This window comes from Cucumis sativus, chromosome 2 (assembly GCF_000004075.3).
Source record: "Cucumis sativus cultivar 9930 chromosome 2, Cucumber_9930_V3, whole genome shotgun sequence".
In the NCBI taxonomy this organism is placed as follows: Eukaryota; Viridiplantae; Streptophyta; class Magnoliopsida; order Cucurbitales; family Cucurbitaceae; genus Cucumis; species Cucumis sativus.
Window position 1 is genome coordinate 24,446,007 of NC_026656.2, and position 19,773 is coordinate 24,465,779.

The 19,773-nt window shown below is 34.8% G+C and overlaps 2 protein-coding genes and 5 non-coding genes across 7 annotated transcripts; 4 read left to right on the forward strand and 3 right to left on the reverse strand.

Moving 5' to 3' along the window:
• Positions 1–198: 198 nt before the first annotated feature.
• Positions 199–322, reverse strand: LOC116402289. The gene has a single exon (XR_004214802.1). It is a non-coding gene; the product is annotated as a small nucleolar RNA SNORD14 (small nucleolar RNA).
• A 75-nt stretch (positions 323–397) lies between these two features.
• On the reverse strand, positions 398–519 carry LOC116402288. The gene has a single exon (XR_004214801.1). It is a non-coding gene; the product is annotated as a small nucleolar RNA SNORD14 (small nucleolar RNA).
• Positions 520–576: 57 nt separating this feature from the next.
• LOC116402311 lies at positions 577–677 on the reverse strand. The gene has a single exon (XR_004214824.1). It is a non-coding gene; the product is annotated as a small nucleolar RNA Z157/R69/R10 (small nucleolar RNA).
• Positions 678–5,799: 5,122 nt separating this feature from the next.
• LOC101221481 (protein SICKLE) lies at positions 5,800–10,669 on the forward strand. The gene is made up of 3 exons (XM_004148050.3): positions 5,800–6,153; positions 7,746–8,063; positions 9,706–10,669. The coding sequence occupies exons 2-3, from the start codon at positions 7,751–7,753 to the stop codon at positions 10,314–10,316; spliced, it is 924 nt and encodes a 307-aa protein (XP_004148098.1). The 5' UTR covers positions 5,800–6,153; positions 7,746–7,750; the 3' UTR covers positions 10,317–10,669.
• Positions 10,670–11,020: 351 nt separating this feature from the next.
• On the forward strand, positions 11,021–11,121 carry LOC116402313. The gene has a single exon (XR_004214826.1). It is a non-coding gene; the product is annotated as a small nucleolar RNA Z157/R69/R10 (small nucleolar RNA).
• A 47-nt stretch (positions 11,122–11,168) lies between these two features.
• Positions 11,169–11,291, forward strand: LOC116402290. The gene has a single exon (XR_004214803.1). It is a non-coding gene; the product is annotated as a small nucleolar RNA SNORD14 (small nucleolar RNA).
• Positions 11,292–16,543: 5,252 nt separating this feature from the next.
• On the forward strand, positions 16,544–19,622 carry LOC101220536 (pentatricopeptide repeat-containing protein At1g10270). The gene has a single exon (XM_011651770.2). The coding sequence runs from the start codon at positions 16,644–16,646 to the stop codon at positions 19,335–19,337; it is 2,694 nt and encodes an 897-aa protein (XP_011650072.2). The 5' UTR covers positions 16,544–16,643; the 3' UTR covers positions 19,338–19,622.
• Positions 19,623–19,773: the final 151 nt, after the last annotated feature.

Consider the following 19,773-nt stretch of genomic DNA (forward strand, 5'->3'; position numbering starts at 1 on the left):
TCAAGGATATGACCATAACAAAAATTTACTCAGCCAAAAGCTAAATGTGATCGATAAGCTTAATCAGGCAAGAACTAACGGACAAACTAAATTGAACACAAAATGTGAGAAAGCCAAGACAAAGTACAATGATCTCATAATTTTACAACCAACATCAGCAGTCAAGCAAGCCTGTTCAGAAGGTTTCTAAGAGAAAAAGGTTTCAGGCATCCAAGGAAGGAATAAAGCAGCATTAGCTCTCAAGCCTGGCGAAGGCGAAAGCTCTTAGGCGGCCACTGCGAATGTTCTGAGAAACAAGCCTTCGGAATTGTCATCATCAACACGCAATCCAAATCATTCAAACAACAAAACATGGTGCAAATTTTAACTAAATTCAAGTATATAAAAAGAATTTAAAGAGCTCAGACATCCAAGGAAGGATAAAGCAGCAATAGCTCTCAAGCCCGGCGAAGGCGAAAGCTCTTAGACGGCCACTGCGAATGTTTTGAGAAACAAGCCTTAGAGATATCATCATTGTTCGCACAAGATTCAGATAAAAACACAATCGAACTGATAATACGAATCAAGCAAATTGAAGAAAGTGCTCAGACAGCCAAGGGTATATCAATCAGATACCGGGAATAATACCCAGATCAGAAACTCTAGTCCACAAAAAATAGCATCGTCACAGCACTTGAACGAACATATACATATATATAATAAAAAAAAATATGAAACAGAAGATAAGGATTGAATGAAGTTGAAAAGGGGGAAAAATTAAAAGTTTTAGAATTAAAAACTAGGAAACGGAGGAAACGATGAAGAATGCACCAAAATAAACTGTTCGTGAAGAGATGAAAACGAAGAGTGGTGGAATGGAGGAGTAGGGATGGTGAGTTTATAGGGCATCGACTGATAAATTAGGGTTTTTGTGGAAGATGGTTTAGGGTTTCTTTGATGATTGTATCGGCCTCAACTCATGGGCTGGGCCTCAAACGTAATAATACTCAGTACCACCCATTTGTTTCACTGTTTTTATGTTTATAGTGGCATTAGAAGATATAATTGAGAATTAGATTCACATTATTAAAATTAAAAATATTACAAAATTGATCATAATCTAATTTTCTATTTTACAATCTTGCTATTCTCATGGTTATTATCCATAGAATTGCTTCAACCTTTTTAGTAATGTAATTTAATTAGATATTGAGAAAAAAAAAATGAAGGTTTTTACGTATGATCTATTCTTATAAAAACATGAACTGAATTATAACTTGTTTCAAAATTTTCATAAAATAACATCAAACTCAAAAGCTTTTCTAGGATGGTTCCATTTCAAAAAATATTCAATCCAACTCATTTTTTTGTAAACCTTTTTTATGACATTATTAAACATTTTTATGATATTATATATGTCATTCTCTTTGACGACCCCTTTAGCCTTTAGCAATCGTATTCAATGTAACACCAACATTTCACCAAAGCATTCATTCCGACTAATATTTTACCAACAATATGGAATGTTATTGATTTTATCAAAAAATGAGACAAGGAAAGTCACTGTTAGATATTCAATTGCATTCTTATTCTCTACTCTTCACTTTTTCTCCAATCGTTTTCTCTCAGAGTTTCAGGTGCACATTATATTTGTCCATTGCTTTCATTTTTGTTTAGTTCCAGACAAACGATCACTATAACCAAACGGAGAGAATGCCTATTCTTTTACAATGTAGGTTTTTTCCAAACTCACTCTAAAAAAAATGGAAGATCGCCCAAATAAACTTAAGTGATGCCTTAAAGAATACTAAAATATCATTTAAGTTTATATGGACAATCGTTCATAAATAACTGAACAATCATGCAGAAAAACCTAGGCAGTCGTTTACTAAAATCTTTGTGATTATTTATGTGGGTTGGACGATTGCTCGATATTTATGGCAACGTTGCTTCACATATTTGTACAATTTGGTGGAAAATGAGACAAGTTTAGAAGCAACTATGTTAGAGGTAAGATGAAAGGCTTGAAAGTCATAAATGATATATAACGTGCACTGAATTTGTGAGTATTATGCACCAACGACTGAATATCAATTCGAATATGTTTCATATATACATATCAAGTGTGTTATTACGATCTATTACTTCCAGCTCTCCTAATTGAAATAATTGATGATGAAGATCTTAGCTTTTTCTAGAAGGAAGTGATGCATCCAAATGTCGTTGTTCGTATCAGTAACACCAAAATAAAATGTAGAATAGATACAAGAGATATGTACTAGCACGATAATCAGACGATTCCAATAGTTTCATCACACATGATATTCTCAATATGTCTCAATGTATGATAATATTGTACCATGTAACTTGGGTATCGAGAGAAATGGATCTTGTGATGGTCACAACATCCAATCAAGATGCATCACAGTTTGATGGCAATGAATATGGTCAACATTCACGTCCACAAACATTTCCATCAAATTGACTACACCAAACTTCATTTCACTTTAGTACATATCAATCCACTATGTCAACCCAAACCATTTGTAGATATATCATAATAATTAGAAGGTCATATTGTGATGACATCATTTTAATCCCTCGTGATTTTCTCGATGAAAAAGATATAAGGGTTGATCAAATTTTCTTTTTGAATTTAAGCATAATTTATCAATTAAATTGTTAAATACTCACAATAAGAAAGAACTTTGATTACCGTGTAAAGAAGCCAACGAAAAGCTTGCTAACCATACATTGTTTGATTGGAGGAATGCAATGGGAGTTTGTGCTAGTAGATTGTAAGGGAGTGATTCATTCAAAGTGATGAAGTACCAAAGCGACCATGCATAGTTCTTTTAAAATTAGATTGAGTAATCATCGACAAGCAAAAAATTGGGTTATTGGACACATAAACAAGCAATATATTATCGTGTTACTTTCTTTGACAGGAATATATATATTTCTGTCTTGAGACTTGTAAGATGAATCTTGAGTGCGTACAGGTCCACCTAAGTATTTGAGGTATTGCTGCTTACTTACTCTTGGTGACTATGAACTTATTGGGAGTTGATACGCTAATGTAACCTTTATAACGTCTTTAATCTCTGAACATGTTTTCATCTTTCTCCTTAAGGTACCTTGGTTCAAGAATGAGCTCTTGTAGCCTTTTACCGCATGTGTCCCTTTCTATAGTTAACTCGGTCAGCCACAACTCAATTATCAAATAAATATCTTCTTGAGTGAAGGTTACTCTTTCTACCCCAATATATTGAACCTTTGTAACATCCCATCTCCTGTCTTTTACCTCCCTTAACAAGAAATGGTGGAACAAAATATGTTTTCCTAAACATTTCCATATGGTCTATGGTATATTTATTCTTAATCACAGGGAATTTTTTAGACTTGGCAAGAAACGGTAGCACGGAAATATTTCTCTTCAGAGATAGCCATTTAGAAAACTATAATATACATTTTAGTAATTAATTAAATATTTAATCAATATTTTGATGAAAAAAATCTGAATTTTTATTGACAATTTTATTATTTTGAATAATCCATAACTTAAAGAACTTGAAATGATTCTGATACCTCTTGAAACATCCAAATCAGAGTTCAAATAAAAAAATATGGCTAAAAGATGGTGATGTGACAGCCAAATAATCAAATCAAACCAATTAGAGAAAACGGGAGGAGTAACACAAGTAGCTTTTGTTCCTTTTTAATTGGCTTTTAAAATGAAAATAAATTTAATATTATTATTTATCTTAATTTTTTAAAGTGATGGTGAACTTGTTTTTATTGCGTTTTAAAACAAATTATTTTTTAAAAAATATATTATTATATTATTGTTTGTGTTTGTGTTCAACGACTTAAATCTCAATCATTTAATTTTCTTTTACTTACGTTGAATGACCCAAATTAATTTTAAATTTCAATATCTTTTCCATCTTCTTAAATTCTTCATTTTTCCCAAAATCTAATTGACTTCATCTTGAGTACGAAAATTATTGTTACATACTATTTTATCACTCTTGTTATTTAACATAAATTAGTTTTTTTTTTTTTTTTTTACTTTTTCACTCCCCATCTAGGGTTACCATGTGAGTCTAACAGTTAGTTAGTAGAAGATATGGTGCATGGAGAAAGGTTAGAAATGGTAAATGAGGTAAATTGTGAACTTATGGATATGATGAAATGCCATTACTCTATGCTTCAAAGGAATAGCATTCACCTTGTAACTCAGATGATGAAAGGAATCATGAAAGATGGTTTGAGTTTAAAGTATTTGAGAAAGAGAGAGAACATTTTTATTGGGTATGGTTTTGTTGATTTTTTTTGCTGTGGAATATAATAATTTTATGGATAATTAATTGATTATTTAATTATTTAATAAAAGTTATTATTTTATTGTATAATAATATATGCATGATTATGTTATTATATTTTAAATGTTCATAATCGATTATTATGATAAATTAAGATTAGTATGAGCTATATAATTGATAATCATGGGATGATTATATATGTAGAGACATAAATTATAATAATATTTTCTCATTAGAAAATATGAATTAGACTAACCTCTTTTGAGATTATTATATGGACATGTGTCATAAATAATTGATTGTTTTGATCCTTAGACCTGAGAATATCATAGTGTGAAATATAAGAATTAATCTATCTGATGGAATCAAACGTTATCTTTAATCGAATAATTATAAAGGTTATACTAGAATACGTTATGAATTATGTAGTTGACAATAATTAATCAATATGGAATTTATCCCTCTTATTATAGAGAGATATTTCTAGCCCATCGATTAAATGTGATCGTGGAAATGCATAATCGTACTATAAATGAATTAATAAGGGTATTAATATCATTTATTATTTCAATATGCTTATTGATCGAGAAAGCAATTGAATTAGATTAAGTAAATTTGTCTATGCCTTATATTAAAATTATAGATATCGCGTGATAAAATAATTAAAACAATAATTATATTAGGATATGTTGAATCACTAACTTAATTTAATAAAAGTAACTATAATGTCTTGCTAGAGACCAATTATGGCTTATGGACGAGTAATGAGCCAATTGTCTTATTAAGTTAACCTAATAGGTCGCACATGAAAGAACTGAGTCAAATTTGTCGTAATTAATAAATACAATTGGAGATTTGCCATACTATTAGAAAACATAATTAATAAGTCCAATTGGAGAACTGAAAGCTTATTAGAAATCCTAGGCTTATTAGGAAACTTCAAGAAGTCTATAAATACGACCTTATGAGTCTTATTTTACATACAAGCAAAGACATAAAACTCGTTCAAAATAGAAAGAGTCAAAATTTTCACTTTGTGAGGTTCTAACCTTCGAGGAGTCGAATTCCCAATTCGTGTGTGGATACTGTTAGAGAGCGCATTTGATTTTGCATTGTTTTGGTGATACGAATTGGAACATTGTTCTTATCAAGAACATATAACAAAATTTTCAGACTTTATCAATAATAGACATTGATATACTTCTATTAGTGATATTGATAGAAGTCTATCAATAAATATTATTGATAAAATGCAAAATTTTGGTATAGCTCGTAAATATTTTAATTTATTTTGCTATATTTAAAAATGTCATTTTTTTATAAAAATAAATAGATAAAGATATTTGATATTCTCTATAACATTTAATGATTTATAATTTAATTAATAATATTACATTTGATTTTAAAATGATAAAATTATCCATTATGAGAAAGGTGAGAAACGAAAGGTAAAATTGTGAAAAAAAAGTTTCTCCTAACAGCTATATATATAAATAAAAGAAAAAGGTTTCCACACGATTCGAGCGCGCAACCCACCTCTCTCGAACTTCTCTTCCGCTCACCATCTCTCTCTCGCACGCCGGTCACGGCGTAGCTCAACGCGGCCGAAATCCCTAACCCACCGATTCTCCCTCTTTCTCCACCGATATTTCTCTCTTCTCTTATCAACCACCAACTTTCCATTTATCGGAGTTCGTTCGACGCATTTGACACCGTCAGCCTCGAGGTCGGATCTGTCTCTCTCTTCTAGTTCGCTTTCCTCATACATCGTGCCATTCAACATCATCCAACTTCGATTTCACGATTTCACTGTCCCCTACTGCCGCCTTCGCTAAGTCTAGAAGTTTTGGTAAGCTTGGTAACATCTCGTTGTTTAATTAGAAGTGTTTCGAATACCTATTAAGTTTCGGCTTGATTCATTGTTTAATTAGAAGAGTTTCGAATATCCATTAAGTTTCGGCTTGATTTCCATACTACTTTCCTTGTCGCATGATAGTGGATGCTTGATTTTGAATTTAGAAGGTAGTTAGAATATTGTCCATTGAAGTTAAGAGTATTTGCTAAGTTCTTGGTAAGGTTTGGAGTAACTTTAGAGATCTTGAATGCCCATTAAGTTTATTTGTTACAGTTGAATTAGCCATGGTACTCCGGTCCTAGAGTTGAATGTTTTTTTTATATCCGTGAATGTCCGGGCCAGCTCACGCACCTTGATTAATCTCACGGGACAGCCACTGACTCTACAATATTTGAGTGTCAAGGAAAGCGGTAGGAAATTAATTCGTAGGTAGGTGGTCACCATGGATTAAATCCACGACGGATGTGATCTCTCTTCTTTCCTTACTCAGGTGGTTCATTGTTAGAGAGGGGAGGAGAGATGCACATGTTTGGATTCCTAATCCTAGTCAGGGATTTTATTGTGATTCTTTGTTTTGATTGTTGTTGGATCCCACTCCCCCTTCGGTCTTTGATGTGGCTACGAGGACTAAGATTCTGAAGAAAGTTAGGTTTTTTATTTGGCTGGTCTTGCTTGGCCAGGTTAACATTGTTAATAGGTTTGTTAGGAGGACTTCACTTGTCGGGCCTTCTTGTTGTTTGCTGTGTCGAATGGCGGAGGAAGATCTTGATCACCTTTTCTGAGATTGCCATTTTGCAAGGGCTGTATGGTGCTCCTTTCTTCATGAGTTCAGTTTTAGCTTTGCCAGCTCAAGGAGTGTTAGAGTGACAATTGAGGAGTTCCTTTCTCCATTCACTTTTTGGTGATGAGGGTGGCTTTTTATGCACTATTATTTGTGATATTTGGAGCGAGAGGAATGATACAGTGTTTAGGGGTAGAGAGAGGGGAATAGTGAGATTTGTTCTTTGCCTAGATTTCAAGTGTCTCTTTGGACTTTGGTTGCAAAGAACTTTTGTAGCTATTCTATAGGTAATATTTTACTTATTTGGTCCCCCTTCCTTTAAAAGGGTGGTTTTGTGGGCTGGTTTTTTTTTGTATGCCCTTGTGTTCTTTCATTCTTTTTCAATGAAAGTTGTTTTTATCAAAAAATGCGTGTGGGGACCATGGAGAGGTTTTAGTAGGGTTTTAAGGATTAGTGTGAGGGCAGAGTGTTTTGGAAGGAACGAGAGATCAGTAGAGGAATGACAACTTTCTTGAACAGCCAGGGACCTTAAGTATTCTTGTGTTTCTTGATCTTCTTGCTTGTATTTGTTATTCTTGCTATTTCCCTCGTAATCATTGGAACCCATGGTTATTTGATGTTTGACAGTAATTGCAATACTAATACATAGGGTGGAAGCTAATTCCCCGTTCTTGGATTGTGGTGTATTTTTTATTTGTAGGAACTTAGGTACCTAACAGAGTCTTTGTGTTTCATTGTGCTTGTCGAATTTGTTGGGTGGTTTCAATTATGACGAATGATAATGATTGAGAAATGATATTGTTAGGTTGAATGGAAGAATCAGAAAAACGAAGGGAGAGGCTGAGAGCAATGCGAATGGAAGCTGCTCAGGCTGATGTAGCTAATTATGTCGAAACTTCTCTGCCTAATCATCTGTCTAATCCATTGGTTGAATCATCAGCTACCATGGTAGGGCAATTAGCACCATGTACGGCCCCAAGATTTGACTATTACACAAATCCTATGGCTGCATTTTCTACTAGTAAGAAGAAAGGGAAGATTGAGAATCAACCTGTGTCTGATAATTTTGTTCCTTACCACCACAACACTTCTTCAACAACTTATTTTCCACCAACTTTTCCAGGTAATTTTTTGTTTTCTTAAATTACTTGTGCATAAAAATATATGAAGGGTCGTATAATGGGAATAAGATACTGAGTTACTTGTTTGTTAATGGATGTTTGATTTTAAAAATGTCGAATTGCAAATAGAGGGATCAAATATGGTATAATGTGTCGGATAATTATGTTTCCTCTCCATAGAAACATGTTACAGAAAAAATAACTTCCCTATGAATAAAGTTACGTAATCTATTAACAAAAACTAGTGAAAGGTCCTCCAACTTGAGGTTGTAAAATGAACTAAGTCACAAATTCCTTTGATTTTAGCTTTCCTCTTTAATATGGTTTGGTGCCAAAAAAGATAAGTCAAATGATCCATACGGATAAGATTAACACTGGTAGTATACTGACAATGAAGGCAGTATTGAATTGCTGTAATTTTGCATGGCACGTTGACAAATTTCAAGGGTGGGACACTATTGCTTGAGCGAGTGTGAGTTTGTTGATAGTGTGGTGTTACTTTTTTAGATGGTACATCTTTTCACTAGGAAGGGTTATTTGATTGAACTTTATCGTTCAACAGCTAACGGTAACTTACTAGGAGCTTAAGGGTCTACTTTTTAGAGCTTTTAGGTTTTAGAAATGGTTATCGAGTGATGCTATTAGGAAGCGGAAGTGTTTTTGGTCTAGAGCAATTAACAAAAAACCTGTGTCATGGAGCCAAGCCATTAAGCTTTTGATATGCCTCTATTACTGCAGTAAAGACGGGCTATGCTTTCAAAACCCGAGAAACCAACAGGACATTTGTAATTTTACTTGCATGTTTCAATAAAATAAGGTAGAAAGAAAAGAAATTTACAGGCTATATGTTTCAATGGAGACAGTCCTTAACTATATTTTGAAGAAAGTAGAGATTTATTTCCTGTTGTATCCCATACCTATACTCCCTACATGAAGTGTCAAAGCAAATTCCCACAAATAAGGTGGCTTGGCTGCACTCTTGTTGGACATCCCCGTAGCAAATTGTGCATTGCTTTCTCAATCAAAGCTGTTGGATTGGAATGTATTCTAAGAGATGCATCATACTTTAGGGGGATTTGCAGTTCTTAGAGATACATAACTTGCAAGAAATTTAATGATAAAAGTTAAATCTCTCCTTTACAGCTTCTTATTTGTTTGATTAACTAATATTAAATGTCACAGATATTAAAAATTTAATTAGTGTCTCGGAATAAATGTTTTTGTCTGTTTCACAAGCTTTCCTTGGGGGAATCAATTTTGTTTATAACAGAAATGCACATCACTCTCTCTATGCTCGTGTAGTTTGATTATAGTTCCTAATTCCTCGCTATGGTTTGATGTCATACCATCGTGGAAGCTGTAATATTTCCTTCGTATTGAGTTAATATGTGATGTTATTGGTGGAATTAGGAAGAATCCCTTCTGGTGTTCAGTTATCATTTTTGTTAATGCTTTTTAATTGCATTTGGTTCCCATCCTCGGTGTGGTCTTTCATCCAACGTATGGTAGTTTGGGAATCACTTTTCTCCTTCAAGTATAAATATACTATTGTGTTGTAGGATTGGGAAACCCTGAAATGTCTCCCTCTTCTACTCATCAAATCCATCAAATATTCACTTGACCAGAGAACTTTCTATGCACTAGGTGATAGTGAAGCTGGTGGCCATGGTAGACCAGGAATGCCTAGACCTTATGCTGTGAATCAAGGAGATCTACATATGTGGCGTGGACCGAGAGGACCATTTGTCAACCAGTTCCCTACCCAGCCACCGAGGGAGATGAACTCCCCCAGCCATGTATCTGGACCAAGAGGCAACCCTTACACTAATCCTACTCAAAACAGGGCTAATTACCGTAGTTCAAGCCCTAACCCTGGGTTCCGAGGCAGTTTTAGTCCAGGTAGAGGCAGCTATGGACATCATGGCAATATGACTCCTAGTCCAAGATTTGGCTATGGACGAGCTACTGGTTCTCATGGTCGTCATTCTTCATCAGACAAATCTGGACCAGAACAATTTTACAACATCTCCATGCTTGAAGATCCCTGGAAGGTTCTGCAACCTTGTATTTGGACGACAATTGCTCCATTGAGTAACTCTGCAAAACCTTCGGAATATTGGATTTCCAAGTTTGGTACAAAGAAAGCAAGAGTTTCAGATTCCTCTTCTAGCAGGTCAAGCTCTCAACAACCTAGCCTCGCCGAGTACCTGGCTGCCTCCTTCAAGGAAGCAATCGAGGAAGCACCAAATGCGTGAAACATTTTATTCAGGCATTTCATGCTTACTGTAGTACTCAAGTTCAGCTTTGTCGAAAGCCCAGCCTAATTTTTCTCTATAGACTGGTTTGATGTTGTAAATCTATAGTGATTATTATGACAGTTCTGTCTCTATGTTATGTTTAGTTAGTGATGTTTTTTTATGAATCTTGTTTAGATTATGTACATGATTCAGCCTCTATTAGAATCCTTGTTGTCAAATGCTCTTCTTTGTTAAGAATTTAATAGGATTGAGTTCTCAATTCTCGTAGTTGATCCACTATATAATACTTAAATTTAATAGGATTGAGTTCTCAATTCTCTTATTTGAATAGATTGATTTCTTTTTGCCTATGTAATTGAGTCTTGTTCCTACCCTCTCTATCTTCCCGTAATGTTTGTTTTTTCACCTACAACTACTGTTAGTAGTTACTGAAAATTATAATTTGTTTTTCAAACTATGTTAAATGAAGGGAAATTATTTTACTTTGGTGCATTCTTTAACATTTCCCACCTCCTCGATTCCACCATTCTTGGTTTTCATCTCTTCATAAACATTTGATTTTGGTGCATTCTTTATCATTTCGTACGTTTTATAGTTTTTAATTTAATTAAAAAAGCTTTCATTTTTCTCCCCCCTTCAACCTCATTCAATCCTGATCTTCTGTTTCGTGTTTTCTGTTATATATATATATATATGTTCGTTCAAGTGCTGTGATGATGCTATATTTTATGGACTAGAGTTTCCGATCTGGGTATTATTCCCGGTATCTGATTGGTATACCCTTGGCTGTCTTAGCACTTCCTTGATTCGTATCATCATCTTGATTGTCTTTTTATCTGAATCTTGTGCAAACAATGATGGTATTCTTTAAGGCTTGTTTCTCAAAGCATTCGCAGTGGCCGCTTAAGAGCTTTTGCCTTCGTCGGGCTTGAGAGCTATTGCTGCTTTATCATTCTTTAGATGTCTGAGTTCTTTAAATATACGTTGTCCACTAATGGTGTGTTAGCTAACGTTCATAGTTCCACAAAGAGAGCAATATAATAAGAAAGAATGTTCTTTGACTATAAAAGATGTCATTAGGTTAAATAGTTTATATATCGTGCTTCTCTCTAAACTCAAAAGCGTAAATAACCATAAATAATAGAAAAAGATGAAATTCTACCGTAAATGTGAAATAGATAAAAATTGAGTTACTCGATAAATGTGTAAACTTTAATGCTGATCTTATTATTGAAGTCGAGTTGTTTAACACCAATTTAGAAGCCGATAGATCAAACAATCCCCAAGTTCCAAAACTGAACAATCATGTTTCTAAGTTTGCCTAAAGAAAAAATCAATCTCTCGTCCATAGTTGTTGAAAGAAAATTCAAGAAATTTCAATTCTCTGATTGAAAACAACGTTAAATTTCCTCGTCTCTTACATTTTTTTTTGTTCTCACCAAAACTCATTATATCTCTTTCAATTTCCCAAAAATAAATACGATTGTGGAGATGAGAATTATGTACTTGTTGTACGGTCTTGTCAATGATCACTGCATAGTTTCAAAAAAATGATTTCCTTTTCCTACTTTTAAGTTATTTAAGTTATAGGTTTTCGAGGCCTCTACAAATTGTTTAGAAAAAATAATTGATTATTACAAAATGTGTGCTATAACAATTTGAATATAAAACTTTAAATGCAAACTATTTTAGTTTTATACTAATATGTGATAGAATTATAGACTAAAATAGTTTGTATTTTAGGTGTAAAGTATCGGAGTATAAGTTATGATAGTTTTTATGTTCATCGTCCGGGGTGTGATTTATTTTAGTTTATTTATTTGCGAGTGTTCGAGTAAGTTTACAAGTATTTTAACTAATTTTACGAGACAACTTGTTTGACTCTACAACACTTGTGTTGTTATCTTAAAAGAATATTGATGATAAACTTACAAGATATCATAGATAGTAAAAGAAAATTGTAAAGAGGAAAAAATCAATGTTTTGACCAACTTCTAATTAGAAACTTTAGAGGAGATTTTGTTTCTTTGTTTGAGGTGGTTTAATCTTTAATCTAAAATTTTGAAACAATGTTTTATCTTCTTAGTTTGAACCGATTCAATTCTAAGTCGACCCAAGCTTGATTTATCGGTGCAAAAATTTGCACATGTGGATCCTCGATGGTAGCCACTTCACATTTGCTAGATCCTAAAACAACTTTAACAATATATAGATACTAAATCGTAACCACGATAAAGAAACTAAAATGTTATTTTTAAACGTTCAAGAACCAAATTGTTTTTTTAGTAAATATACAATGGACAAATGTTTATTACAATCTAAATCGTCACTATCAAGACTAGATTTGATAATTTTTTAAAAATACTTTTTTGTGTTTGAAAGTTTTACTTATTTTCTTGAAATTTGATTGTTGCAGTCTTTTATATATTCTAAGTTAACATTTACATTTTTAGCTAAATTTAAATAATAGTAGTATACTATTTAAATGATGCGTTTGTAGTCCAAGGGTTAGGATAATTGCCTTCCAAGCAATAGACTCGGATTTGAGAGATAAACTAGCTAGTGTCAATTTAAAAATTCAAACAGTTAGCATTAATTGGATAGGAAAGGACAAAAGCTATTTCCAGTCATATCCTCGAGTCTCTCTCTTCCTCGAGAAACTTAGCATAACCTAAGGTAAGTGATTTGTCTACTGGATAGTAAGGATCACTACTTACGTTATGTTTTGTGTTCCCTCAAGTTCATTGTGATCCTTAATGTCATTACTTATGTAATGTTATCATTCATACATTATGCCTATGTTAATACCTAAATAAGAAACATGTATTCATAACAATGGTTGTGAGAAAGCAAACAAGAATAAAATTTTACTTGAAATGCATGTGAAAATTCACACCAACAGTGCTTCTCGACATAATTTTTTCTTCTCATTCTTCTTGTTAGACATGCACATCCCCAAATATTTAGATATTTTTCTATTTAAATTGACTCGAATTATTTGAATTTAAACTTGGAATTTTAAAAATTTAAATGGTTATTTGGATTAGATAATTAGATTTAAATTAAAGGACACTAAAGTTAAGGATTAAATGAGAAATTGAGTTTATGTAGAGAGTTTTTGAATTTTTAAGAAAGGGAAAGGAAATAGGAAAATCACAATTCCAAATTCTCCCCCTCCCTATTTGCCTTAAAACATGAGCTGCTTTATTGACAATTTTCTCATTAAGCCCACTGTAGAATCGATCCATGATAGTTTCCTCATCCTCTTTCTCATATATGTTAACCTCCTCAAGTAGTAACAACTCTTGATAGCAAGTGTTCACACTTTTGCTCCCTTGTTTCAAAGCTTGCAGTTTGTGGAAACCTTTAGGAACCAAACACTTACTCATTAGCACCTTCATTTCTTTCCATGAGAGTGTTGCATGATTTCCAGTTCTTCTTCTGTGCGATAATAAATACCTCCACCATATTACAACGTAGAAACAATAAGTTTTACCTTTCTCTTTTTATTGTAGTGATGATATTTAAATATCACATCAGTTTACTTCTCATACAAAAGATATGAGGAATAAATTGATGTAACATGATTTGATCTTGATGTAACATGATTTGATCAACATGGTAACTGTTTTCTCAAACCTCTTCTTCCTCTTAGATATGTCACTCCCCTCTCCTATGCCGATTTATTATAGTGTCAGAGTTAGATTCACTTTGCTCTGAGTTTTCTTCCTCATCAGAATTCTCCACAACCTGTCTCCTTACTTTGAGTATTTTTCTAGCTTGAAACCTTTGTTCTAGTTTATCTAACCTTACGTTCATTAAGGTCTCCAAGTGTTGCATGACTTTCTAATTGAGTTCTTGTTACTGTCCATGTGGAGTACCTCTATAGCTACAAAACAAAAACAAGTGAAAGAAAATGTGGACCTCACAAATCACTCCTTCACACATGTTTCTATCAATAGGTAATGTCCACTTGTGTTCACACTCAACATGGTACAATATCAATACCAAACAGATTGAAGAAAGAAAAAGAAATACCTGACTGAGGATCTGCCCGTCTGTAGAAAACAGAACTCGTGGACAGATTTAGCTCATAGCCTGGAAGGGCATGCACATGGATAGAGAACAGTTTGTCATGGTCAGCAAAGAACCTCTTCCATAATGGCAGCATGGGCAGAGGGCCTCTAGTCAAGAACATGAAGCCACTTTTGGCACTCTTTTGAAGGGATAATAATTCTCTCTCTTTGACACCATTGAAGCTCTCAGAAAAGCTCATCATCAGACATAGCATGAGTCAGATTATCTGGATGGATAAACATATGAAAGCTAGAATAATCCCTTCTCTCACATATGTTTGAATCAGTAAAATTCTCTTCCACACGAGTAGTGGGAACCGAAAATTGATTGATAAAAGAGTAAAGTTCAGTCTGTTAGGTAAAGTATCTGCTAATGTGAGCTAAAGTATCGGCTAATGTGAGAAATTAAGGAAACCAAAATGCTTCTCTCCTTCCTCCTTGTCCATCCTACACCGAGGTATTGCTGTTGAGGCTCCCAAAACAAGAAATAATAATAAAAAGCAGAAACAGATTCTTCAGTTTCCCAGTTTTGATTCTCCCAAATCCTATTCAGCTATATAACAAACACATAAAGAGCATACTCAAGTTGAACAAAAATGGAAGAATAGTAATGTAAAACCGTTATGATCAAAGAACTAGCTAGAAGACGATTATGCCAATGTCTCCAAAAACAACTAATCACGAGAAGTATAATCTTCTGATTTTGGCTCGTGGTCGACTTCTCAGGTAATAGTTTAAGTCTCTTTTCCTTACCCAAACCCAACCACCCATCTTCATCTTCAAGATTAAAGGAATGTTTTGTTTGTGTTTAATAGGGAAGAAGAATAAGGATGAAGGAACAAACAGAGGAAAAAATGGGTGGCGGTGTTTGTGAATTGGGTATGCAAAAATGATAGAGAAAAAGTTAAGTACAAGTTTAATTATTATAATAAAAACATCCAATGAATGAAAAAGAGGGACATTTTAAACCCGTTCTTCAACAAAATATAGTATTAATCACCATGCATACGTATAGTTATTATCCAGAAAATTGGGTGGCATCACAGAATCAAACAATTCTAATAAAGTTGCAAATAGAGGGATTTCTGTGCAGGGAGAAATTTCCTCCTTATTAACGTCCTGCTTGCAAAAGAAGCCTACTGCTCATTGAAATATAAGACACTTGAAGAATGTGAGGAGTTGCGGCAGAGAATGAGAAATGGCCTGCTCAGAAATCCCACGGTGGTAAGGCTGTATAAGTTTCGAAGCATATGCTTAAACTGGTAGAGAATTATTTAAGTGTAATTTTCTTGCATGGCCTTCTTGTTCACGAGAGTAGATTCTCGGTTGAGCAAGTCAATGTTTTTCATCGACATTATAATAATAGCTTCATGAAGATTTTTTCCATGAGGCTGATGGTGAGAAACAATTTTTATGAATGACCAAATACCAAATAGCAATCATCACAATGATCTATTCTATCTCGATACACTTCAAAAGATATGTTATTTTAAAAACAAAATGAAGGCAAGCCAATTTGATCCTTAACCTTTGCTTTGTATAATTTGAAACAGGATTGAACTTTTGAAACCAAAAATCAAATAAAAAGTTAGATTATAAAAAACATTTAGTCATTGGCCTTGAGGTTTGTGTAAAAGAGTCCAAATGGGTTCTTCAACTTTTAATTATCCATAATAAGTCACAAAATTAAAAGTAATGTGTAATACACCTATAATTTTTGTGTTTTACAAGTTTTAATTACACAAACTGGGGAGTGAAAAAGTGTAGAAACTCTTATTCTTTTTCTAAGTATCATATGGAGCTTAAGGCGTGCGACCACCCAACAAGATAGATTATATTCCTTGATTTCAATATGGTTGAGCCTAATATCCAATCGTCTTCCTCTATTGACCTTAGCTTGTAAGAGCAAATTCAATTTCTACTTGGACTTTTTAATTTTATTATACAAACTAAATATTTTTTAAAATTAAATTTTATTATAAATTTTTGTATTTCTTCCTACGATAATCACAGCAACAATTTAATAAAACAAAAGGTAAGATTTATTTGTTAAATTTTGTAATTTTTTTTTTTTAACATTCACTAAAAATTTCTCGAAATAAGAAAAAAAAAAGAGGGAAGGTTTGCATAATAAACCAATATATCTTCTTCACCACGTATGAATTGCTCCAAAACCCCTGTTTCTCTCTTTTCTAGGGTTTAATTTAACTACTATTTCTCCTCCTTACTCCGGCGCCGTCGTCTAATCATGTCACCTTACCGCTTCCTCCTACGCTCTCTCCGCCGCTCTTCAACCTCTCCTTCACATGCCCCTGCTCTTACCACCATTGCTCCTCTCAACCAACATATTCCACCCTCCTCTCAAACTTCTTCTCCCATCTCACTTCTCCTTGCCCGCTCATTTTCCTTTTCCTCTGCCGAAGAAGCTGCTGCCGAAAGACGCCGTAGAAAGCGCCGTCTTCGTATTGAACCGCCTCTCCATGCACTTCGTCGCGACAACTACCCTCCCCCTCAGCGTGATCCCAATGCCCCTCGTCTTCCTGACTCCACATCCGCTCTTGTGGGGCCTCGTCTTAATCTTCACAATCGTGTTCAATCCCTGATTCGTGCTGGTGATCTTGATGCGGCTTCTTCAGTCGCTCGTCATTCTGTGTTTTCCAATACTCGCCCCACGGTTTTCACTTGTAACGCTATTATTGCTGCTATGTATCGGGCTAAGAGGTATAGTGATGCGATTGCATTGTTTCAGTTCTTCTTTAACCAGTCGAATATAGTTCCCAATGTGGTGTCGTATAATAATTTGATTAATGCTCATTGCGATGAGGGCCGTGTTGATGTGGGTCTTGAGGTTTATCGTCATATTATTGCAAATGCTCCGTTCAGTCCTTCCGCAGTGACTTATCGGCATTTGACTAAGGGATTGATTGATGCTGGGAGGATTGAGGAGGCTGTGGATCTTCTGCGGGAAATGCTGAATAAAGGGCATGGCGCTGATTCGTTGGTTTTCAATAATTTGATTTCTGGGTTTCTGAATTTGGGGAATTTGGAGAAGGCGAATGAACTGTTTGATGAGTTGAAGGAGAGGTGTTTGGTTTATGATGGAGTTGTGAATGCTACGTTCATGGATTGGTTTTTCAATCAAGGGAAAGAAAAGGAGGCCATGGAATCGTACAAGTCGTTACTTGATAGGCAATTCAAGATGGTTCCAGCGACTTGCAATGTGTTGTTAGAGGTTTTGCTTAAGCATGAAAAGAAAACGGAGGCTTGGACATTGTTTGATCAGATGTTGGATAACCACACTCCACCAAATTTCCAAGCAGTTAATTCAGATACGTTCAACATAATGGTTAATGAATGCTTTAAGCATGGCAAGTTCGCAGAGGCAGTGGAGACTTTCAGGAAGGTGGGAACTCAACCAAAGTCAAGGCCTTTTGCTATGGACGTTGCAGGGTATAATAATATCATTGCAAGGTTTTGTGAACAGGGAATGATGGCAGATGCAGAGACTTTCTTTGCTGAACTTTGCTCGAAATCCTTGTCCCCTGATGTCCCAACTCACAGGACACTTATAGAATCTTATTTAAAGATTGAGCAGATTGATGATGCATTGAGAGTTTTTAACAGAATGGTTGATGTTGGTTTGAGAGTTGTTGCTAGCTTTGGAAATATGGTATTTGGTGAATTGATTAAGAATGGCAAGGCAGCTGACTGTGCTCAGATTTTAACAAAAATGGGAGAGCGGGATCCTAAACCGGATCCCACATGCTACGACGTTGTGATTAGAGGGCTATGCAATGAAGGTGCGTTGGATGCTAGTCGGGAGTTGCTTGACCAGATAATGAGGTATGGTATTGGCCTCACTCCCACACTTGAGGAATTTGTTAAAGAGGCATTTGTAAAGGCTGGTCGGCATGAAGAGATTGAAAGATTGCTAAATATGAATAAATGGGGACATGCTGCTTATCGCCCCCTATCTGGACCCCCAAGAATTTCACAATCTCAGGTACCACCTCAAATGGGAGGACCACTGCAAGGACCCCCTCAAATGGCAGAGCCAAATTGGCGGCCTTCTATAAACCCTCAAGCTAGAGGAACTTATTCCTCACCTCAAATGTCAAGTCCTAGTCATTTTCAATCAGGTTCGCCTCAAACGACAGGTTCTAATTATTTTCAATCAGGATCGGTTCAAATGACAAAATCCCAGCATTCATCATTCAATCCACCCCCAATGGAAGAACATCACTCGCAACAACCCCCTCAAATGACAGAAGCAAATTGGCGGCCTTCTATAAACCCTCAAGCTAGAGGAAGTTATTCCTCACCTCAGATGTCAAATCCTAGTCATTTTCAATCAGGTTCTCCTCAAACGACAGGTTCTAATTATTTTCAATCAGGATCGGCTCAAATGACAAAACCACAACATTCATCATTTGATCCACCCCCAATGGAAGAACATCACTCACGACAACCCTCTCAAATGGCAGAACCAAGTTGGCGGCCTTCTATAAACCCTCAAGCTCGAGGAAGTTATTCATCACCTCAGATGTCAAGTCCTAGTCATTTTCAATCAGGACCGCCTCAAACGACATGTTCTAATTATTTTCAATCAGGATCGGCTCAAATGACAAAACCACAACATTCATCATTTGATCCACGCCCAATGGAAGAACATCACTCACAACAAACCCCTCAAATGGGAGAACCAAACTGGCGACCTTACACAAACCCTCAAGCCAGAGGAAGTTATGGCCCTTCATCACCTCAGATGTCAGGTCCTAGTTATTTTCAATCAAGATCATCTCAAATGACAGGTCATAATTATTTTCAATCGGAATCGACTCAAATGACAAGACCACAACAGCCATCATCTGATGCGGTCTCAATAGAAGAACAGTATCACTCAGAACAACCCCCTCAAATGGCTGGCCAAAGCGCAATTTGATCATCAGTTTTATAAGTTATTTGAAGACGCTGTTGTCAAAATTTTGACTTAGTTAACATGCAATTTGTGATCAATTATCCACTTTATACTGCATGTTCCTTCTGTCAGGTCACCTCAAGTCTCTTCCATTCAAGTTTTTGTGTTAGTAAAGGATTTGGTTATATTCATGGTGTCTGTTTTAGATATTATGTATTTACCTGATATATGAATGTGGTTTCTCTATTACACTATTTAAACTCACAAATTTATCAATAATATTTTTATCTACAATAATTTGAAATTCCATTTCACATTTGTAAGAATGGAATATAATCTGAATGCAGGGGCACAATTTCTATCTGTATCATAATTATTATATTGGGAGAGTTCAGGGACTAAGAGCACACTCTACTTCTGTTGTTTCTGCTTCAAATTGCATTGACTAATTTGTCACTTT